This window comes from Perna viridis, chromosome 15 (genome assembly GCF_037379345.1).
Source record: "Perna viridis isolate PV_CMFRI_1.1 ecotype Kerala chromosome 15, ASM3737934v1, whole genome shotgun sequence".
NCBI lineage: Eukaryota > Metazoa > Mollusca > Bivalvia > Mytilida > Mytilidae > Perna > Perna viridis.
In genome coordinates this window covers 9,092,852-9,118,150 of record NC_142459.1, presented here as the reverse complement: position 1 = coordinate 9,118,150, position 25,299 = coordinate 9,092,852, and the positions used below count along the sequence as shown (strand labels likewise).

The 25,299-nt window shown below is 32.5% G+C and overlaps 1 protein-coding gene across 7 annotated transcripts in view; it reads left to right on the top strand.

Annotated features, from left to right (window-relative positions):
- LOC148596844 (CDC42 small effector protein 2-like) overlaps positions 1 to 24,463 on the top strand; it is a 37,930-nt gene extending 13,467 nt beyond the window's left edge. For 5 of the 7 annotated variants that reach the window (XM_088563292.1, XM_088563298.1, XM_088563296.1 and 2 more), the window contains exons 2-5: positions 11,313 to 11,775; positions 12,573 to 12,671; positions 13,449 to 13,556; positions 15,850 to 24,463. In XM_088563292.1, coding sequence (XP_088419418.1) covers positions 11,719 to 11,775; positions 12,573 to 12,671; positions 13,449 to 13,556 — 264 coding nt within the window. In that variant the 5' untranslated portion in view covers positions 11,313 to 11,718 and the 3' untranslated portion in view covers positions 15,850 to 24,463. Of the gene's footprint in view, positions 1 to 6,714; positions 6,868 to 11,312; positions 11,776 to 12,572; positions 12,672 to 13,448; positions 13,557 to 15,849 lie in introns of those variants that run through there. The other 2 variants (XM_088563293.1, XM_088563297.1) reach the window with 2 other exon arrangements.
- The last annotated feature ends 836 nt before the right edge of the window (positions 24,464 to 25,299 follow it).

Below are 25,299 nucleotides of genomic sequence, written 5' to 3'. Positions count from 1 at the left end.
ATGTGAAACAGCATTGGCAATGTACAGAAGTTACCCTTTTCCCAAATTCAGGATTTGGACTTTGCAGTCCCTCATTAGCCGATATATCCCCTACAATTTAGTGTAGGCTACCTAAACCTTCTACTCTACATGTAGAGTTTTAGTGGGATACTACATTGTATATTTCAACTGTGGGCAACACTACTTTGTATATTTCAGTTGTAGGACACACTTCATTGTATATTTCAAGTGTGGGCTACACTACATTGTATATTTCAACTGTGAACAACACTACATTGTACATTGTATATTTCAAATGTGGGCTACACTACATTGTATATTTCAACTGTGGGCAACACTACATTGTATATTTCAACTTGGGGGGGAGGGCAACATCACATTGTATATTTCAACTGTGGGCTACTAAAGGAAATTATTTAGGTAAAACCCTTGAAATTGATACTAAAAAATCCAATCTTGACAAATTTATAAAGAATCAATCCTATGTGTGGTTTGATTCAATAAGTGATGAAATGAATGTAAGTACACTGCAATGTATGTACAGTAAAGACTCAGTGTGTATCAGTATTGACCTACAGTTGGAATTTGTGTCATGTGGTTAAGTTGTGAAATTTCAATCATAGCATTACAATGACTGATAGGTTAAAAGATGTGGCTTTTAACCTAAACAAGTCAAGTTGAATTTTATAGTATTCATGCTTTTTTTGGCTGGAGCTAAAATATGGTATGGAAGTATATTACTGGCATGGCTGAGTTTCATGTTGGTGAAAGTATTTCAGATATAATTTAATGGTTTAGGATGGAAAAATGATTTATACATTTTTTTCAGTTCAAATGAATGCATATAGCTGATTTTAAAGTGAACAAAATTATAAATACATGTACAAGTATCTATTAGTGCTTGATACTTTTGCTGATATATATTATTTCAAATGTTTGGTGAAATAATTTCAAAGTCAAACACATACATATTTAAGTAGATTTGAAACGTTCTTTAAATTAACAGCCAGTTCCATTCCTTTCTGGTCATCCACAGATTTAGCACATACCATTTTTTCTCCAAGCTGTTGCTGATGAGATCACATCGGCCATCACCCAAGTAAAAACAACAGATGTTTTGTAGTAGTTTGAAAATATGTCTTATGATGATATGATGTTTGATATGTAAACTTTTGGCTTAGGTACTAAGAGATGGGCTTGATAAGATTCCATTTTAATGAAGTTTTTATGTTTGGTCAGCTTTGAAATTTTGGCCATGAAGTGTTCCTTTATCATGATAAGACTGGCAGATTGTTCTTGATGTGTTATTCTTATAGCATGTTTAGACACTTTTCATGAGTTTAGTCCAATTAAATTTAATAAAAGGTACATGAGTCAGGATCTCTTTCATGATGTACATAATAGCAATATTATTGCAAAGGTCTGGTGAGATTATTTTATCTGTTAGTATAGACTAAAGTGTAATGAGAAACTGCAAAGGTTCAAATTTTCTTTCATAAGTGGAAGCTCTGTATACTTCTCAAAGTTTCAAACCACCAGTGTAATTGAAGGAAATGAAAAGTCAACATACATGTACATATAAAGTGTCCATAAAAAATTAGGGTTAAAGGTCCAAGACACAGGTAAATGAAATTTCATTTGTTGTGGGTCATAAATTGAGATTCACAACCTCTGACTACTACCAATCTAAACTCTTAAAAGTAGAAACCCATTGGAACACTTTGTCTATTCATCTGTCCATCTGTCTGTTTACTTTTGAAGGGCAACTCCTTTTGAACCATTTTATTGATTTTGATGAAACTTTACATGTATGTTGGTTACATCATATCAAAAAGATATGCAGGATTATTTTAAAGTGCATTAAAAGTGAGATAACCCATTTAACTTAAGAGCTTGTGTATATTCTGTGCCCTAGGAGAATATGAGGGCATCTTTTTATCTCCCCTTTTTCCAAAGCAATTGATCTGCATAATTTTCTAGGAGCTTTCACTTTCAATGATAAATTATTTCTGTCTAACACCTCTTCCTTTTTGAATAATCCCCAGATCAGCTGCTTCTCTGCATATTTTCACTGAAATATATCTGCAAGTAATTCGTTTATCAGATTATTGTAACACCTCCCCCTTTTTTTCATAATCTCTAGATAAGCCACTTCACCGCATATTTTCAGTGGTATAGATTTTGTAAGAAAATTGTTTATCAGATTAACTGTACTTGCAGTACTTTGTTTAGTTAAAGAGCTTGTTGATGTTGATGGAGCCTGATTATTAATGTTATATATGACACATAAATACACAGAAACAAATTGTCTACATGACATATGATGGCGGTAATTCCCACTTTTATCTATGTATTAATTAAATGGAGATTAGAGTTATCTGCCCCTGACTGTGACAGAAGTTTTTTAGATTACAATATTTGATCTTTGTGTGTTTTGTGTATATCTACAATCTATGTAATGCATTTGATGTTCATAAAAGTGATTGAATCAGTATTTTTTTTTAGCTTCACCATGGTAGGAGTTTAGGTGAAAAGGGGTTTGTTCTAAATCGTTCTTTTAAATCAGTTTTTTTTTCTTCAATCATTGTTAACTTTAGAATTTGAATCTCCTAAATTTCTTTGAAATGTTCTTTTTTTCACAAAACTTTTTAGTAAAAATACATAATTTTTTTAAATGTGATAAATCTTAAAGAAGTTGATGTGGTAAGTGTTTCTTTGTTGGTGCAATTAGGGCAACCAAACTTTTATGAGTATTTATAAAAGGTAATATCATATGGCTGATTATTTTGGTGAGTAAATTTTTGTAATTTTTAGGCAAAAAGGTATATTTATTGCATTTCTTATTTTGATGGATGCTTAGTGGTGCATGAAGTACTTAAGCCAAAAGTAAATATTTCTTGGAATTTATTTTTGTGTTTTTATACAGACTGCTAAAATATGCCAAAATTAGCACCCTGCAAAAATTACCTTCTTCTATACCTTAACAAAATAAGACACTAATATGCAAAAACTCTGGGCAACGGATGTTCAAACTGAACTTCAGAGTGTTTATGTTCATTTACTTGTAAATACATGTATTTCTACTGTTTAATATACCTTGTAAACTGCTTCTGATTTCTCAAGAAAGCACACTCGCCTTGAATTCTAAACTTGTGGGTTGAACTCTTGAACATGTCATACTAATGACTTGAAATTGATAGCCACTGCTTCTTAGTCAAGCATACAAGATAAACGAATTAAGGAGGTAGACCTAGGGTGAGGGACATAAGTCATGAAGTCAGTGATATGTTTGTATCATATTCAATTTCACCAAAGGCTATTAAGCTTTCATTTGATACAGAATGAAATTAATCTTAGTTACTTTGATGCTTACATGACATTGATGTAAAATGCTGAATACAAACGTTCCGATGGTTTGTATGGGTTGTGTCCCTTACCCTAGGTCTACCTCCTTAAAATGAACCACTGGTTGGCTTGGAATCAATATGTAGAGACTTTGTGGATGCTATGCTTTATTATGGCTTGTTGCTCCTGTAAATTAGCACATTAAAAATCCTGCTTACTGTGTTGGACTAGTACAAAGCATGGTCTGTTAATTTTGTCACATTCTTGAACTGGAAAGCGTAAAAAATGTGGCCTCAGAGTTTAATGTGGGTTCACATTTCTAGTAGTAAAAATCCCAGACCCTCAATTTTTTAACCAGGACCTTTGAGTTCTTTTTTATTTGTAGGTCCTGGACTTCCAATCTTCAGTGCTGAAACTTTATTGAGGACCTTTCATTTTCCTCAAGAGGGCCTTTCATTTGAAATTTTAAAAAAAAGTCCTGAACTTATTTCACTTGAAAGCTCACTTAAACCCTTGCATAAAATCAAAATTAATCAATCACAAAAAGGTATTAAATATACCCATATTTATAAGTACTTCTGCGTATCACAGGCAAATTGTGTTTTTAAATCTTGATGGAATACCTATTGGCCTGATAATTTTTCCAATTACACACACATGTAATAACCTTTAAGCCTGGATACACTTTACAAAAAAGTACATCATTGTTTTTTTCTGTTTATAATGCATCAGACATTGCATTTAACAGCTAAAAAATCTATTTTTATTTCAAATATTTACTTTATGGTATAATAAATCAGTTGTTTATAGGTACCCTTGTTTACCATATGATTCATGTACATGTATGTATTAAACTATCATTTATGTTTTATTGTTCCCTGCTACGTGTCACAGGAGGACATGGAAGTACCAGGCGTCCGTCCGTCTGTAAGAGTTTTTTACACTTTTTTTGTGTAAAGCTCCTACCAAATAAATTTGTTTTTGGTATGTAGCCTTATTATGAAGAGAAACAGATTAAGTTCAACTTTGGTTATGGTTGACTGATTTTTACAGAAATTATGGCCCTTGGACTTAGAAAATTTAAAGTTTACACTAATAAAGAAGGCAATTTATTGGTTGAAATGTTTCTTTCTACGCAGGGGACATTGGAACGTTGTTATTTTATTCTATTTAAAATCTATTAATCTGTATATGAATAAATGTGTATGAATTTAAATGAGGGTTGGCAGTCACATGGTTACCATTGATTACACCAAGAAAAAAATGTATTAGTGAAATTGATTCTTAAAGCTTGTAAAAGTAGATGCTTAATCATACTTATAAAAACCTCTTGATAATTACACAGCAACAATAGAGAGTGAAGTTGATAAGTTGCTGTGGGTCAATTAAGTATAAATGTAATTAAGAATCAGGCAAATATTGTTTAATCTGAATCATGTCGATCTTTGACATTCTGTTTTATGATTAACCACCATTTTCTGCAGAATTGCCATAAACATAATTTTTTCAATAGAATACATTTTATAATATGCAGCGGACACTTACCCTACCGGTGCACATGGTCCATGCTCTTAGTTTTTAATGGGTGCTCATTTACTTTTGTTACTTTGTATGTATTATTTTGGTTATTTTATGTTCTTTGTTGTGTTTGTCTGTTTTCCTTGTCTGGTCTTTGTTCCCAGGATTACATTCTTTTGATTTCCGCTAGAATCTTTGTTTCCTTGATTACTCTTTTGTACCTGGATATTGCTTATAGCAGAATTATCTGCCCTTGAATTATTCATTTTGCAGTGTAGTTTTATGAAGTAATAATTCTTTTTATTAAAATGTGATGAAAATCTTGTCTTTTTTACTGATTACAAAATACTTAAAAGTGAATTTACTTGGGAGATTAAACTCTTGTTTTTCGAATATAAATTTTTATGAGAAATGATAAGGGGGAAATGTGAACATTTTGCATTGATTAACGCTCACAGGCCTTTCATTAAGAGGCAGTACCAGGTACTTTTTCCCTTCTAAACTACTGAAACGTACCTCCAGAATTATAAATTTCATACATGTTCATTAAACAAAATGATAAAAAGTACTGGTACCTCCTACAAAACCAAAGGTATCTGCGTTGCGAAAAAAATAATAAAACCCCTGCACTCAAAAGATAGGATTGATTTATAAATTATATAACTATTTAAGGAAGTTGAATGTCACTGTTAGAAAACTAGTCGCAACATTTTGATTAAGAAAATTGTCTCCCTTTCTGATGTCTTCAAGTTTCAAGGTTTATATACTTGTATGCAAACCTGTATATGACTGAATATAATCTATTATTCTTTCGAGAAGTAATTTATTCTGAAATACAGTACATCCTGATCATTTAACATTCATTTAGTCGGAGTGTGATGTTTCATCAAATTATTTGGATCACTACTTTCTTTTAGGCCATTATTTAAAAATTATGGATACCATGCATCTTTAAGACATGAGAATATCTGCTTCTTCCTTCCTTTATGTGATCCACTTTTGTACAGGAAACATCATTTTCAGCACAGTTTCTAGAATTAGCAAATGATTTGTGCCTTCATTTTATTTTTTTTATGGATCAGAATAATCCAGAGTTTATCAAAAATGGGGGATCGAGGCTATCATTGCCTCATTTTTGTCAAATTTTACACAAATTTAACTAAATTTTAAAACAAAAGGATTGGGGGTTTGTGAGAATCCAACCCTGGAGACTTTCTGTCTGAGTTACTCAATAATTCAACCAAAGGATTGGGAAAATATCTTCCCCCTGGCTCTGTTTATGTGTTTCGTTGATTGTTTTTCTCTGTTTTCATTTGTATGTTTTTCCATTGAAATATAAGCTCTTGTGTTCAATCATTAATTTTGCTTTTAACTGTCTCGGTCGTCTTAGCTAGAATGCCTGCCGCCAGTGCTGAAGGTTGTAGGTTGTATCCTATGCCAATTCATACAGACGACTTTAAAATTGTCTGGGATATAGAAGAAAGATTGTTCACTAGTTGGCTTAAAGTCAGAATTTTGTGTCCTATCGGAGTGTCATGCGTACATGTATATGTACCTGGGGCTTGGTGTGTTGGATTAGTTCAAAGCAGGGTCAGTTCCATTGATCAGATGTTCTCATCCTGAAATGTTTGATATTTCTGCAAAAGGATTGATAAACCAATGTTAATAAATTCCACTTTAAAATGAAATATTGTAGCAGAAAAAAAAATTAAATAGAGAAATACAGTACAAGAAAATAAATTTAAGTACAAGGGCCTAAATATGGTCATCACACACAGACACCTTTTCCTAAAAAATCCCCAATTTATTTTTAGCATCTCTGTTCTATTTTTATCATGCATGTATTTACATAAAATAAAATGACATGTGATTTTATGATGTAAATAAAAGTTAATCTTTATTTTCGAGAAGGTAATCTTGTACATGGAGGAGTATTAACATGTGTTTAATAGAAGATTTTGAAATATTTGATAGTTAAGGTATTTCGCAGTATTTCATGTATTTGTAAGTATGCTTAAACACTATTTCCTATCAGGCCAAGTATATTTGAATGGTAGATTTTCATCCAACATTCACAAAAAATATTGGGCTTGTCGGAGGATTTTAATTTTGTTATTATTTTTTTTTTACCAGATATTTGCTAGCCTAATTAAACTATCTGGAGTATGAATATGTTCTTAATCCACAGCCAAATCAGTTGCATGAAAAGAAACATTGTCTTAGTCATCAAGAAATGAAAGATTTGTGTGTTATAGTATCTCCATACTAGAAACTGACACCAAAAAAATCCTGATTTTGAAATACCACCCACCCACCCCCCAATTTTTTATTTTTGTCATTTTTTTAGGGGCGAGACGGAATGAGAATCTAAGTAATTTTATTTGTGTATTGTTAATGACATAATGGTTTTGTTTTGATGTATAATAGGTGTTATATCTACCGACCACCTTTTTCCAAGAAAAGTATATTTATGTATATTTTTCAAAGATTACAATGAATTTTTCCAATGTTATTTCAACAGTGTTTATGATAGGGATTTTTACTAGATTAAATGTCAGTCTACTAGATGATAAAAGTATCAAAGACATGCATTTCTGTTAAGAGAACAAGAATTCCATACTTGAATAGTTTCCCTTTTTGCTAGAAACTGTATATCATTATAACATGAAATGCCTATCGGCAGTGTTCTACAGGCGTCGGTTTCACAAATAGTCGTAAGTGTGAAATTAATCTGAATTTTGATGTCACAATGCTATTTTAGGTTGTGATGTCATTGCTTATGATCAACTTTACACTTATGATTTTTGTGAAATCGACCCCAGGAGTCCTGATTTTTTGTGAAATCGATCCCAGGAGTCCACTTTGCTATTTGATTTTGTGCATGGAGACTGAAACTGTTTATTAGGTTCCACTTTCTCTTTGTCAAGTAGAGATCTTGAATATCAGAAAAGATTCATTAAGTTTGGGAAGCAGGTTTTAATTGTTGTAAATTTCATCATCATTTGGATTTTACTGGTGAAAGCCTTAACTTAAAACTGCTATGCAATAAAAATAAGAAGTCACATGATATTGAATTCTTTTTAAGTTCATGTTCATGAGTTTTAATGTAATTGTATCAGATAGTGATATGGGTTATTCCTATATATCTTTGAACAAATAGGGTAGGTAGGTAGAGATTTTTTTTTTAATTCAGTATACATTTTTTACATTGAGTCTATGGGAGAAACACTGCATGAGCTGAATAAAAAATTACCAATAAAAAACTGATGGGAACACTACTTTAGAACTGGAAAAAAGTCACCTGTGCAGGTCCGTGTGTCAAAAGAATTAGCCTGCAGCAGCGCTAAGCTTGTCATAAAGGCAACTAAATAGTGCTCAGTACCTTAGCAGGGGGCTAGGGCGCTCTGCCCACCGAGCAACTGGGTTGTGTGCCCCAGGTGGTGGAATGGGGTGGGGTACCCCTGGTAGGTTACATGCTGGGGTTGTCAGGCTATAATACAGAAAACCTGAACTTTTGAACTGGAAAAAAGTCATGTAATATTGAATTGTCTTTCAGTAAATGTTCATGAATAATGTATATTTCTATATGTCACTGATGAACATGAACTTCAGACTATTACACACTGGATATAAATATTTTTCATTTTGTATTTGTGTATTGTCTAATATTAGTACATGTATGTAAATCTGGTATTATGATACATGTACATGTGGATTAGTATCTTGTAGCTATTACTCACTGGATATAAATAATATTTGTTTATTGTCTGATACATGTACATGTATGTACATCCTCAGTGTTATGATACATGTACTTGTAGATTATATTAGTAGGTGTTCTATTTACCGGCATTTAGTGATACATGTACATTTTGTATTTGTATCTTATGATATGATGTCAAAGCTCTTAAATATAGACATTGAGCATTTTTATCTCATTGTGTTAAATGATTTGTTTGTTTCTTAGGGTTTAACGTCCGAGCAGCAATATTTCAGCTATATTCAGCCAATGAACATGAAGTGGATGATAAAATGAACATGAAATGATAATGAAATGAAAAATGGGATGGGACACAAGGATAATGTGTCGACAAATTTTGATTGCCAAAGGAAATGGGGATAGGTGGGTAGGGTCAGGCAATTTAGCCCTATGGTTCCTATTCTGGGAGAATACCACAGTAGGGTTTTTTTAATGTGCGAGGAACGTGGCATCTTTCCCAACATGGTGCACCACTATGGTCTGCGGTCAGGTTTTCCATATTATAGCCTGACAACTGCAGCATGTAACCTACCAGGGGTACCCCACCCCATTCCACCACCTGGGGCACACAACCCAGTTGCTCTGTGAGCAGAGTGCCCTAGCCCCCTGCTAAGGTACTGAGCACTATTTAGTTGCCTTTTACGACAAGCTTGGCACTGCTGCAGGCTTATTCTTTTGACATCCGGACCTGGACTGGTCCCGGCTAGGTTTCTGAGCACTATTTAGTCGCCTTTTACGACAAGCTTAGCACTGCTGCAGGCTTATTCTTTTGACACCCGGACTAGCATGGGGCGGCTAGGGTTCTGAGCACTATTTAGTCACCTTTTACAACAAGCTTAGCGCTGTTGCAGGCCTATTCTTTTGACACCCGGACCTGCCTGGGGCAATTTAACTATTTAACTAATTAGTATGTTAATTTTTATACCCCTGCTCGAACGTGAGTGGTATACTGTTTTAACCTTGTCTGTCTGTGTCTGTGTCTGTGAAGGTACTATTATTTGTGGGTATGCCAATTTTCATGGTTTTCATTGCCAAACCACGAAATTTGGTTCCCAAAGTAGAAGAGATTTCCATTGATGTGTATACTGAAAACCACAAAACCAGGAATTCAAGAATTCACAAACTTGTGTATTTTCCTCAATACACAAAAATTGGCATCCACGAAACTTTCACAGTAGTTTTTTTGCTCACAGTTTCTCATCAACTTAATTCATCAAAGTGACTTGAAATTTAAACACATTCTTCCTGTAGGTATGCCATTTGACAGGGATCCATTTTTTTTTGAAAAATTCAACTACAACTTCCTGTTCACCAAGGACTTAGTTTATTTTTCCTATATCATGTTTGAAAACAGGGTATCACTACTTTCAATAGCTCACAGATTTCTTGTTTTATTAATCAAGAAACTTCTTTCCTGCAGTTTATCTAAATTTATATTGTTTTTTACTCTCATGTTGCCCTTGTGGGCCCTTTTGTAGGAATAAATAAATAAATAAGGAAATTAGGAAGGGAGAAGGGTGGTCAGGGACAGAAGGTCTTAAATTTTCAGGATAGGGATTCTGTATATTATCTATGAATTTGACTGTTAATTACGCTCTACAGAGAATCTTTCAACAATACTTACAATGTTAAAAATCATAAAATTCAGGGATGTATGGATCAGTTTTATAAAGTACTGCCAAACATACATCATTAAGTCATATAAACAGGTCTGACTTGACACATGTTTTGTTTTTGCGGAATGCACTCTTCAACATACACATACACAAAGACAGCTGTTCCTTTTGGCAAAATTACATGTACATTTTGTACTCTGAACTGTATTTCAAAATCTTGCCAAATTTTAAAAGATAAGTCTGCCCTAGACATTTTGTTCTCTCAAATACCTTTCTTTAAATGGTCACAAAATAATGTTTTGTCTGTCCTTTTTGACAATAGGAATCATATCATTGTAATCAATTACATTTGAAATTATGAGTAATAATAATGTAATAGATTACATTTTTATCTCATGTAATCATGATGTAATTAATTGGATTTGAAAGCAATCAGCCCCAACCCTGTCATTCAGTGGAGATCATCAATTGACAGGGGATCACTTGAGAAACACATGTACTTGAAAATACTTTGAATAAATTGTACCATTGTTATTTACTCGTCACAGTAACAGATGTCTTTACATCCCATCTTGTATATTAAGTGTCAGTCGCTGTAAGAATCAGGCAGTGGGTGTAACATTGAAAAACAAAACGTCATTTTGATAGTGTAATTTGACTATTTGCACCATCAGAATCAAGGAAAACAGACAAGATTTTCCATATCATGCTGGACCATTGAGTTACAATTTCAATGAAATGCACTGAAAATGGACATTTCAAGGGCAGATAACTCTGTCAAAAACCACATTTTTCTAAGATTCTATTGAAAAATTTCTGAGCAAAGCCAGAGATGCAGAGATCAAATAATGGTCTTTTCAAATAGAGAAAGCATCCTTGAGTGATATTTTATTGTCAGATCGGTGGGTTTTTGTTATGCATGTTTCTGATTTTTCCCATTTTGCCTGATTCAAACAAATACTTACACATAAAAATAGTTACACCTGATATGTATTCCTAATCAATATTGCAGATACAAACTAGTAATAACTGATACTATCTAACATTTCTGATGTCATATTTTTCTATTTCAGAATTTATAAGAATTTTCTGTGAAATGATAGAAGGGAGATAACTCTAGGAATTTCCAAGCTTTCTACATTCCACACGTAAAATCAGAGAATTCCATAGCATTATAGAGAATAGTATTTCTGTGTTCTTAAGGGTAGTTACCAATAGTACGGTGTGAAATCCAGTCACAAATATTGAAGTGCTTATACCAGAAGTCTGTCACAAGGAATTTTAAGGATAGCTGAAGTTTGCACACAGAACAGTAGCATATCTCGCACTATTGAATTGTTTTCTTTAAGGGATCTTAAGGACAGCTCAATTATAAGGGTAACAACAACGCACAATTATTGAAGAAGTGGTGGATCGACTCAGATCTGTTCTGAATATAAAACTGTTTTTTAGCTGTGATAAATCATATAATCATTTGTAATGATGGGAGATGGACTATTTTGTTTTACCTGCTGTATTGCAGAACAGCCTCAGCCTGTAAGTGTATAGAGTGGTAGAGTATTCAAGGGAACCAAGGTTCTAGTGGTAATCAAAATAATGTAATTCAGAGACAAAGACCAGACATAGAAAATAGACATACACAACAAAGAACATAAAGTAACTAAAATCATACATACAAAGTAACAAAAGCAAATGAGCAACTCGTACTCCACTAAAAACTGGTAGGCAGGTCTAGATCTGGTAATAAATTTGTGTCTCTTAACCGTATAGGTGTTCAAAATAGTGGTGGTCTGAGGTCCATAACTTATGAAATCAGTGATATGTTTGTATCATATTCAATTTTACCAAAGGCTATCAAGCTTTCATTTGACACAGAATGAAATTAATCTAAGTTACTTTGATGCTTACATGAATTTAATGTAAAATGCTGATACAAACATTCCAATGATTTTTTAAGAGTTGTGTCCCTTACACTAGGTCTACCACCTTTAAAAAGGTAGTGCAACCTTGTTGAATCCCTTAAAAATTTTTATGTACCTTTATTCCTCAAATGCCAAATTTTACACCCACCAAAATAACCTGCCATACAGTATTGTAAAGCTTTTCCGGACACAACAATTTCTTTTTTGGCTCAAGTTTTAGGTGTTGTTTAAAAAACAGTTTTTTAGTATTATATTCAATTTCACCAAAGCCTATCAAGTTTTGCTTTGAAACTGAATGAAATAAATCCAAGTTACTTTGATGCTTAGATGAGATTGATATGAAATGCTAAATACAAACATTCCAATGATTTTAAGAGTTGTGTCCCAGTTTTTTTTTGTTTTTTTTTCCAGAGGAGGCGTCGACGATTGGATCCCAGTATGATCGGCAACCCCACAGAATTCCGACACACCGCTCACATAGGATCTGGGGAAGCTCGAAACTCATTAAATGTAAGCTGCATTAAAATGTTCAATCTATAATGAGTTGCATGTATCTGCCTTGATGTTATCAAAGCAAAAGAATCATTTTAAATTCCAAAATAATTCCACATTCTTATCTTGTTTATAGGAAGTTTTTAAAAATGTTCATTGTATGTCCATCTTTCTCTCTGTTTATCCCTCATTCTGTCCATGAACTTTCGGAACAATTTGATGGATTTTGATGAAACTTTGTTACATACTTTTGTATTACATGTAGATGTGCCTTAATAAGTTACAGATATTGAACAAAAAAGAATGGTATAAATACATGTGCATGTATATCCATGCGTTAATCTTAGAATAAACAAAAAATAATGATGAAAGGCAACAAAATAAAATGTAAACTTATTGATTTTCATGGTTGCTAATTTTCACGGATTCAGTAAAGTGAATATATTTGCAAATATCAATTTTCTGGGTTAAAAGAATGTTAAGAGTTACATGGTGTTTAGTAGGGTACTATTTTTGGCGCTTAATTTCCCCGTGAAAATAGTGAAAATTAGTTTGAAAGGGGAAAACGGCTAATTTATTTTCTGGTCTCATAAGTGTTGTACTGTTAAAAAAATATTTAATTCTTGGATACCAATTTTCATGGTTTAGGGAAGAAACACAAGTCAGTGGATTCTTGAATTTGTGGTTTTGTGGCTTTCACTATACATGAAAACCACAAAAATTGGTACCTTACGAAAAACAGTTCATTCACAGTATATTATACTTCTTTTAAAGAAAATTTTTGTTTTACTTCAGTTATCCTCAGTGCAGAATCAGATGCAGAGTAAGGGAGGATATGATGCAGTATGTCCACATAATGTTAAACTTAACGTTATAGATCTTCCTGTATCGAGAGAAAGATGAGTGAGTAGGAATTACCTATTTAAGAAGTACTCCAGCTAAGAATCATGCAAAATGTGATTCATAGATGATAGTTATATAGAATGCACTGCAAATTTCAAAATTACCTATTTAAGAAGTACTCCAGCTAACAATCATGCAAAATGTTATTCATAGATGATAGTTATATAGAATGCACTGCAAATTTCAAAATTACCTATTTAGGAAGTACTCCAGCTAACAATCATGCAAAATGTGATTGATAGATGATAATTATATAGAATGCACTGCAAATTTCAAAATTACCTATTTAGGAAGTACTCCAGCTAACAATCATGCAAAATGTGATTCATAGATGATAGTTATATAGAATGCACTGCAAATTTCAAAATTACCTATTTAAGAAGTACTCCAGCTAAGAATCATGCAAAATGTGATTCATAGATGATAATTATATAGAATGCGCTGCAGATTTCAAAATTAAGGGAGGTAACTCCGTAAATGACACTCAAATAAATAGAATCTATTGGATTTTCAATGTTGATTATCTCTTAAGAGCAGACAGGTAGGAATAAATAATTACACATTTCATAATGTAGACCCATAAAACAATTTAAGGTCAAAAATAAAAATATGAAGCCTTTATTGGATTGAATCACATTTTTCAGTTTTTGCATGATTCTTACAAAGACAGCTACTTAAACGATACTTACCTTGGTAAAAATAGAAGTTCAGTTGTTATTCTATAAGTACAGATGGATTAAATCAAATAGTACTGCTCCACTGCAACTTCAGTTTTTAAAGCTGGAAAATTTATTTTGTGAATTTAAAATCAATGCATCTTGGGATTATTAAAAAATAAGTCAAGGAAATTCCATTTGATCATTGTTTTATCAAATCCAATTAATTACATCATGATTACATGGGATAAAAATGTAATCTATTACATTATTATTACTCATAATTTCAAATGTAATTGATTACAATGATATGATTCCTATTGTCAAAGTGGACAGACAAAACATTATTTTGTGATCATTTAAAGAAAGGTTTTTGAGAGAACAAAATGTCTAGGGCAGACTTTTTTTTTAAAATTTGGCAAGATTTTGAAATACAGTTCAGAGTACAAAATGTACATGTAATTTTGTCAAAAGGAACAGCTGTCTTCGTGTATGTGTATGTTGAAGAGTGCATTCCGCGAAAACAAAACATGTGTCAAGTCAGACCTGTTTATACGACTTTATGATGTATGTATGGCAGTACTTTATTAGATTGATCCATACATCCCTGAATTTTATGATTTTTATCATTATGATGCATTGATGCATAACTTTTTCCTGATCAACAGCAAGGGGTAAAATTAATTCAACATAAATGGCTAGCCTATGGTAAAACAATTATAAAATTGATTTTCATGATTTAATTTGATTCTAGTAGGACTAGTTTCTTCAAAAATTGTGACAATTTGAATATGAAAAAAACAAATCTAGATAGGCGTCATTTTTTTCCACAGATTTGTGGATTTTCGTTTTACAAATACTATTATGGTTGTTCATTTTACTGAAGTACTTTCTCGGTTTAAGAATCATGCAAAATGTACATAAGGTGTGGTGCATGAAAAAAAAACACAGAGAAATAACCATCAAAGTGTTTGTAAAATTTGAGGCCAAAATGACCAAATTGAGAAATATGATGTGCCACCCATTGCCTGATTCTTACACAGAATGGTACTTAATACTGTATATTTACTTCCAACTTTGCCAATATTTGGTTCCATTTTGTTGTACATGTGTAATTACAGTCTGGTTGTTATATGGCTTGGCTCCTCATATGACCTTGTGAATTCACCAGAATGGGACACTATCGCCAGTGTTCTATGATTTTCCCAAATTTTAGGTTTCCATGAGAAAACTCTAAATGAGGACTAACTTTCCCACACTTGAAGTTTGCTTTCCAAACTTAACAAATCCTTTTAAAAGGCTTTCTACTTGCCAAAGGGAAAGTGGGGCATAATAATTAACTTCCTCACACCAAAATTGTACTTGCCCCTGGAGACAGGAAAGTAGAATCCTAGAACACTGTGTCTCCCATTCATAAACAACTAAACATCAATAAAAACTTATTATGAATAGTTTAGTAATCAAATAGCTTTTAAAGCTTTTCTTTGAAACAGAATGAAATCAGTCCAATTTACTTTGATGCTACATGTAACATGAGATTGTTGTAAAATGGTGAATACACACGTTTGAATGATTTGAAAGAGTTGTGTCCCTTACCCTAGGTCTACCTCCTTAAACGTGTCTATTTGTAATTTCAGAATCTGTAGGAGCTTTAGGATATTTATAGGACAACTGTCTAAAGAGCTGTAAATACTTCAGATAGGCATGTTAGTGCTTGTGTAACAGTGCTTCTGATTGGATGAGAGCAGTGTTGACCTTTGTTACCATGAATTCTGACCTTGCAATGTAACAGTTATTATCATTGGATGTCATTTACCCATAAACATTTGTATACTTGTTTAATTGTAAAATATCTGTATTTACTCTGATGATATAATTGTATGCTGATAATGATTTGAAATGCTTTAAAAGTCAATTCAATAAGAGGATTGATCAAAAGATTAAGCATTGTGCAATATTTCTAGTTTTTTGTCAAATTCTGGCACTTGTATTTTTAGAATAAATATAATTTTGGGGTAGAAATAAGCAAATTTATCTAGCTGGTCTAGCAAGGTAAGTCTTGCAGGAAATGAACTGGTCTAGAGCAGAGTTTACATAACATTATATATTGAACAGAAAAAAAAAACATCAAAAAGGCGACGAACAGACTTTGTCTGTTTGACTTGACTTGTTGGTCACAAAATTATCGGGCCATACACCAGCAGATGAATGCTTTTTTTTTTACCCCAGGGCCACTTTGTATTGATTTCTTACCTTGTTTTGGTATTCTGTTCATTGAAAAAACTAACAACATTTGTAAAATAGGACATTGTAACATTTTTATAATTGCTTACTAGTATTTCTGGAAAGAGCAAGAATTCAGTGTCCTAAATGTAAATTTATTACCATCTTAAAGGCATTAATTAATACATTTTTGTTGCAAAATTGTAATATTTTTATATCTAATATCTGTTCTACTATTAGTAGATGAACAAGACATGAACGAAGTTGTACTGATATGGAAATGAATTTTTGCAATACCGGTAATTAGATAATACTTCACTTATATACCTGTACTGGTATGTTAAATTAAAGTTTCTAATTATCTTTCTTGCCAGTGTTGGCCACTTATGTGCAGCATGTATAATGAATTTTGTAGAGTGTTCTGTTGCTTCTCTCTTGAGATGATTTAAGTAGCAATATTGAGTATACAGTTTATGATGAGAAATCATTTCTGCTTAAAATTAATTAGCAAAGCTGAAATCTCCATTTATGATGAAAAATCATCTCTGATCAAATTTGAATATTTATTTGCTCCAACTACACAATAAGACCAAAGCTAAGCTGTACACAATCACAGTGCTAATATATCAGGCTTTATTCTCAAGGTATTCATTACATCTTAGTAATGGCTATTCCAGTAAAAGATCAACACAGATTTTGTTCTTTTCGGTTGGGTTTTTCAAAACAGACCTGATTTTCTTCAAGTCTTAATTTCATACTGTAAACCAGGAAATGTTCATTTCATGTTTCTTGTGTGGTCTCTGTGTTCACTCTGATTTTGCGCAATTTTTAATTCACAATTGTTTTTTTTAAATTGTATAATAATGTTCTTCCAAGAAAATATTCACAACAGTTTACTTTACGTGTTACAGGTCATACCCAAAATTGCGAAAAAAATTTACGGGTTACAGTTGTTGCCCATCTTTTCTTTTTATATGAAGTCATATTAAGCTGCACCTGGCAAAGCCTTTTGTTCATTGTATATTTTATTTTGATTTTGACAATTTCTGCTTTGTAAATTGATCTCATGTAAATGGAAACCTCAAAACATGTTCACCATATTTAAACAAGTACTATCTTTAGGAAAAAGATAGCTGACACAGTATTTTGTTCTTTTTACTTGTAATTTTCTACATTTCATTCAGGAAATAACACATGGCACGAAATTTCAATACATTTTCTTTGAACGCCACTAAGTTATCAGTATTTGACCAATCGGGAAACAGAATTGCCATAAGCTGACTTGAGTTTCCATCCAAGAGCCTCTTTAAGGTCAAAGGGAAGAAAGAGAAACTTATCGACTGCATGGGGAAAAGATAACCTATATAGATTGATTTTTACAAGTTTTTGTTGTTTCACAAATGCCATTGAATTAGGAAGTTATGACTTAGTGTTTTCAGCTTGACTACAATTTTTATTTTAGAAAATGTTTTAATTTTGGAGTACCTGGTAAAAATTTCATTGTGTGAACATGAAGATCAGTTCTTGTGAACAATAAACAATAAGACTTAAAGAGTATTTCTCTAAACTGTATGGATATGATGAATTTACACTGATAGAAAGTTGTTATGTACGATGCACTTAACTTAAAATTCAGTGTTATTGTTTTATCACTTCAGATAATAAAATGGGCAGGAAATAGGAAATGTTTTACAATATACAACACCTATGTCCCCAATTTATAGTGGTTTTCCTTGATTTTTCTGGTTCTACATTTCACAGCGAACAAAATAGTTAACTCCATGAGGTATGTTGTTGGATTTCCATTAATAGTATGACCTTCAGCTGACAAACTGCCTTAGGTGGTAAACTTGACAGTTGACATGTGGATTTTAATTTTCTTTCAGACATAAGGTTTAGATACATACGGAATGATACAAAGTTTCAAGTCTTCTGGTCTGTTGTCCTGTGAACTACTCTATTCTCTGAAGTTAACTATTTTAATTGCTGTAAAAAAAAGTTCAAGATGTTGTAACATTATGGCTTCCTTTGATTGTCAATTAATCCTGACATTTCAATTTAATTAAAAAAAACATCAATGGGAGACAATCACAAATTTCATGGCTTTTGCAAACTAGTTCTGAAGTTAAGGGTTTTGTTCTGCTTTTTTACCGGAATAGCCTTTAGTTTTTGTGTGTGTCCACACAGTTTGTGTTATATTACTTATTGTACATACAATGTAGATTTATTCATGCAGGCATGAAATTTTTGTTATTATTTACTAATCCTTTTGTGTTTACAATGTATAATAGCATGATAAATTGAGTATTAATCATGTCTAAACACAATGTATCTTGAAATATTTATGTACTTCTTCGTCTAAGAATCGGGGCAAAATGTAAGGTGTGGCCTATGAAGGAAAAAACGCAGAGATTTTATTTTATTAACCAATGAATTATACCTGATAACCACCAGAAATAACCATCAAAGTGTTTGTAAATTTGCCTTTTTAAGATATTGATAGGTCAACTTTAGTTGAAATGCATTACAGAAAAATGGGGGAGAACTTTCCCACACTTTTACATTTGTATAAGCAGTCAAAAAATATCTAAGTCACAGATGCTTTAGGATAAACTTAAATAGCTTTTTGGTTGTTTTCTAGATGTACTGAATATATTGTAGGCAACAATGACTAAATTTGGGAAAATGATGTGCCACCTGTTACCTGATTCTTACACAGAAAGGTACATATTTCGATTATAATTTTTATTTGGTTTGGTTGATATAATCATGATTATGTGTTGGCTTTAATGTTATCACATTCTAATCAAAATCAGCCCTAATACTTGTACTTGTTCCATTCAGTCACTGCATGTAGGATCCAACAACGCCCCATTCTACTTTCTGGTCAGGTAACCTTTTCAGATTTCTCAGGTTTTCACCTTTAAATAATGCTTTCATGATCCTGAAAGCTGAAATCTGACTGGCTGATCAGAAAGGTAATCTGAACAAAGAAGTAAAATGGAGTGTTTTTAGATCATGCATGCAGTGTCTGAAATGAACAATTAGTAGGTCTAATTTTAATTAGATTTATTTTATAATAAGAAGTGTTTATGCAAATATATTATAATCAGCGATTGTGACTGATAATTGTAAGTTATGGCCAAATGCAATTTCTCCCTTTGATATTATATACTCTGGATTGCTTAACTCATCACTATGAAGGGGGAGGATGTATTTGTTTATCTACAATAGTATATGTAATGCATTTTTTTATAACACAATTTATAAGCTGTTCAATCCATAAGATTAAGATTCCTTTACCTGACATTTTTCCTAATTCTGAAAAAGATAAAACAGTGTTAGACCTAGGGGATGGGAGAGAGGGTCAAGGAGTTTGAGACCCCTATTTTGTTGATAAGTTTTGTTAAATTTGTTCAAATCTTTGGCTAAAATTAGCAAATAATAGCCTAAAACTCCTTTTTTCTTGAATTTAAATTCGATGGCAGTATTGAGTTGAATGGAGCTTGAATGTATGCAACAATTTAGAAATGTGATATTGCACTAGTTACTGTAACTACATAGTCTATCTTTTACTCATTAGTTACTGTAGCTATATAGTCTATCTTTTATTCAGTAGATGATAAAAATAATGATAAGTTAATTGTTAATCTGTATATATTGTTAGCCATGTAAATAACAAATGTAAATATTTGATGGTAAATTTGATTTTTATGGAAAATTTTGTGCTTCTGCTTTATTACATATAATGATGGTCCCAAGTTCCCTATCCCATAATGCAATTGCCTTGTTTTTGGTACATATATCTATAAAAATAAGGTATAAGCGGAATTTAAAGATTTTTTTCCTGTTATTTATATCTGTAAAATCAAGGTGTAGGCAGATTGTAAATTTTAATGCAAAAGTTTTGATTTTTTCCTGCTATTTACAGCCAGTGTAGTACATATCCTTACGGAATAGAATTGGTCTTCATTTGATTAAATGACTATCACCTGATGAACTTTGTAATGTAGTTTTCGCCTGAATATAGCCGAAATATTGCTGCTCAGGCGTTAAACCCCAACAAACAAACAGACCTAATGTAGTCAACCCGACAATTGACAAAGAAATTTAAACTTTTTATCAAACTTAGCTTGATATACCCATACAGTGATAGAAATCTCCTTGTGAACGGTCTGGTTAGCTACTATAGGTACAGCTCTGCCTTAAAACTAGGCAGAAGATTATGGTTATTGTCTTAGTCTCAAATCATTTTTTGTTTGGAAATACTACATTTGCACTCATAAAAGTACATATGAAAGTTGCCCACTGGAGATATTAACACTTAAAATTTGGTTTGGTTCTACTACAGAAAAGTAGAAGAAACTTTAGGGTCAGAATTTTTCTGGTCAGAAAATTTGTCATTAGTAAATAAAAATTAGCTGCCTTGTTCTTACAGACAGCTGTACTAGCACTACTGTAACAGTATCATTAAAATTGAATGTTGGAACCATATCTGTACTGTGCAATTTTTCTTCCACTAATATTTTTAACTTTGATGATTTACATGTACAATACAAAGTGAGTGTTTTTTGCCATTTTCACTGTCCACTTTGCAATATTCTACTGGATGAATTACACACCATTTTGAGAAGTTGTGCAGGTTATATTATTTTTCTCCGATTCTCCATGAGTGATTAATCGTGTGGAAAAATTTTTAACCAGAGTATAGAGGTAATATTTCTGCTAGCATTTTATAGCATTTTTGTATTTTCAGAGTTGGGTATAAGTAAATAGAGAGAAATACATTTTAATCAACCAAATTTTTATTTAAAAAAATTCCACTCTAAATCAGTGCCAAATCCAGAGGGGGTGCAGGGGGTTGGCAACCCCTTTTTATTGGAAAATCTGTTGTTTTCATGAGTAAAATTGACAAAAACTGACAAATAGTGTCCTGGCACCCCCTCCCCTTTTTCTGGGGAACCTCAGCTAGCACCCTCCCCGATTTTTAGAATGTCTGGATCTGGCCCTGCTAAATATAAAATAGGTGCTGATTTGCTTGCTAATGTATGCAAGTTTAAGAAACATCTTTTTAAATGAGATTTTATGTTTAAATTTTGAGTACAACATTGTTATTAATTAGTATTGTATCATACCAATGCAAACAATTTGATACGAATTGAAATGTGTCTTTTTTGTCCACTATGGAGTGGTGGAAATGGCAAAATCCACTGGAGTATAGTGTATTGTTAAAATACATAGTCATGGGCATTAACTTTAAATTTGATCTGTTATTCACGGCCAAAAGTATCGAATTTTGAATGCCAGTTTCCTTGTCAAATTCCTATGAATCTTGCCTACAATTAATTTTTTAAACTGTTTTATTAATGAGAAACCATGGACATCCAAATCAGTCAATTATCAGTTAAGAAAACAGGCAGTTTAATATTTTTTACATTTGGGTCTTTGTTTTTGAAATTGATTAAGTGTAGTAATTGGTCAGTGTAAAATTCTTTGTTGCACAGTTCAATCCCTAAATGATTTTTTAGTAGCAGAACTGTCAGGAGAGTTGACTCCAGAAGTGTTGTATGACACTTGGAACTGTCCTAGAGCCGGCTCTTCTGACAGTTGCCCTGAAAAGTTAGAGCTGATCTTATCTGTAGCGTTTCTAGTCATTGTTCCTCGCATCTATTTGCCACTTTCTTTGCTCACATTGCTTTTTTCTTCTTATAGATGTCTTTTTGTAGCAAGATCTCATTTTGTGTTTTTCACATTATTTTTGAGAAGCTAAATTACATGTGATACACTCTTAACCCTGTTTTACAGTGCATACAATACATATGTTCACGGGATAGAGTTGGTCATTGTTTGTCTTACCTCGTTATGTTTTGGTAGAACTTGGGTGCGGATCCAAGGACCAGTGTGCCGGATGTACGCCCCACCCCCCAGAATTGAAAAAAACATTTCTTTTTGCATAAAATCTTGATTTTTCACAAATTTTACCCACAGAATTTTAATTCCATTTATGCCCCCCCCCCCAACCTGATATCCTGTATCCACCCCTTAAAATATCCTCCATGTGATTGATGTTAACTGAGAGAAGATCAACACTTATTGTCTGAACATCTTCATTGTATGGGCTTTAACCATATATGTAAGCTTTTATTGCTTTTTGTACAATTCCAACCTTTCTTGAGTTAAATGTTTTGTTTATTTCATCTATCATTTAAGAATGTAATATTTGAGTACTTAGCTGGACTAAAGAACATGTAGTATTGTCCTGTGGTCCTTTGCACAAAAATTGTAAGTGTAAAATTAGTTGTAAGTTATGACGTCATAGTAAATAAAAGTATTTTAACGTCATAACTTACGACTAATTTTACTCTTATGATTTTTTGTGAAAAGGGCCACAGAATCTTACAATTGGAATCATATACATTGGAACAAGTCTTACCCAAACCTTTTTCCTCGACTGAAGGTTTTGTTCAGTGGTTTACACTCGGTCAAAATGCATCTAAATTTCCTAATTGTTATAAGGAAGCTATAGATTTCTGGTGTAGACAGTCTTACTGTTTAGTAGAGGTAAGGGATACAACTCTTACAAATCACTGGAACTTTTGTATTCAGCATTTTGCATCAATCTCATATTAAGCATCAAAGTAACTTGGACTGATTTCTTTCTGTTTTCAGATGAAAGCTTGATAGGCTTTGATGAAATGAAATTGAGTATGATACAAACATATCACTGATTTCAAGAGATATGTCCCTTATTCTAGGTCTACCTCCTTAATAAAGGTTAAAGTTCTAATGTTTTCACTGTAATAAATTCCTGTATATTTTGTACCCTTCTTCATTTTTGCATATCATTTCCCCACCTTTAGCCAGTTAGACTTTTTGATATGTTTTTTTTCAAATCTTCATTCATAGGACAATCTATGTTGACAACAAAGTTTGTCTTGTATTCATGACCATTTGTTACATTTTGTTCGAGGTTTATCATTTGAAATAATTTTACTGTAATAGCGATTGGCAATCTTTATCAATAGATCATTAAAAAAATTCACTCGTTGAATAGTTTAAGAATTATATGATAACAGTAAAATGGTGGGGTTTATTTATTTTGGTTAATTCTTCAGTCATATATTACTGTATTACAGGCAAATGTGCCACACATGAGAATCATATGGTTTGCATCATATGATTATCATATAAATCAAGCACCATATGATAATCATATGTTTTGATATACATATGATTATCTCATGATTATCATATGATAATCATATGTTTTACACAAACATATGATTGTCATATGTTTTTAAGCCAAAATTACCATATGAGAATAATATGATAATCATATGACTATCATATGATGATTATCATATGAATCGAGCACCATATGATTATAATATGTGACACATCTGGCTGTGTAGTAAAATTCTAGATATTTTATTAATATTCAGTGATGTTACTCACATGAATAAATTGTGCTCCTTAGTCAAACCTGTCTTAACCACCACCTGTATTTACCGATAACCTGTCTTAAAAGACTGATTATAATGTCCCTATGGAGGGCCTTCTATGTAAAAATTAACCTGTCTATAAAGGCCTCCTGCCTTATTTGGTCATGATTTTACTCTTCCTTTGAAGTTCACTTAAAACAGGTTTGACTGTAACTGGTAAGACACAAAATATTCATTTTACACGGGCAAATGTGCCACACATGAGAATCATATAGCTTGCAACATATAGTAATCATACAAATACAAATATTTATTCATTCAAACAATTACAATAAATGGTTATTACACAGTACACAAATCCAAACATATTAAATGATTGGCATATGATAATCATGTTTCACTTTACATATGATTATCACATGATTATCATATATGTCTCCAAACCAAAATTACCATATGATAATTGTAAGAATTATGCACCATATGATTATCATATGTGGCACATTTGGCTGTCTATAAACTACAATCATTCTATTTTTATGTGACAGTAGTTGCTTACTGAGAAATAAACATTTTTTTTTTCAAATCATTGTTATCTTGTTCGTTCCCTGTCTGATAGGTGGATTAACCCCTCATAAAAATGTGGATTGGAGCTTGAGAGGTTGCATTACTCTGAAAATGTATTTAGAGCAGACTTTTGGGACTTTTGTAGGAAACTTGAAAAGTACTCAAGTTTAAGTACATTCATATCTTCCATGGTAACTCCAGTCAAAGACTTGGGGCTATATGAGTTCATAATCAGTTGAGAATGTTCTTAGGCTTATGAATATTAAGTTTGGTACTGTTATTCCCAGAAAATTTGGAACAGGAAAAAGTGCTTTGTGGCATCTTGCTGCTTTTTTGTTTTTTTGGGGGGGGATTTTTTCCAAAGATACTGGTGTATGTATTTTTCGCAACTGCCTTTAAGTGAATTGGGGAGTCTTGATGAAAGTCTTGTATTTCAGTGGATAATGTTTTTGCCAGGGTCGTGCCTACAAATGTATGTTATCAAATTTTGGCCCCACTTCCAAAAGTGTGAAGTCCCTCTAGTGATCAGTCAGTCTGCAACAAATTGTGTCTAGACTGGAACTTTTTTGTAGTCTGGTGTAGGCTTTTGATATTATGCATGAGGGTATGATGTGTCACATATCATGGTTGATGACCTCGAACCTTGAGACAAAGGTCAAGTTACCATAATATACAGCATTTTTACCACAGTGGGTTCCAGACAGATGGATTTCATCGCAATATCTAGTTCAAGAGGTATCCCCAGCCCAGGGTATACTGGGTTTATTCACTGAAGGAGGAATACCTACACAGTCAAGTATTTTTCACGTGAAATTCATGTTAATCGAGCTTCACATGAAGTTCATGTGAAATTCA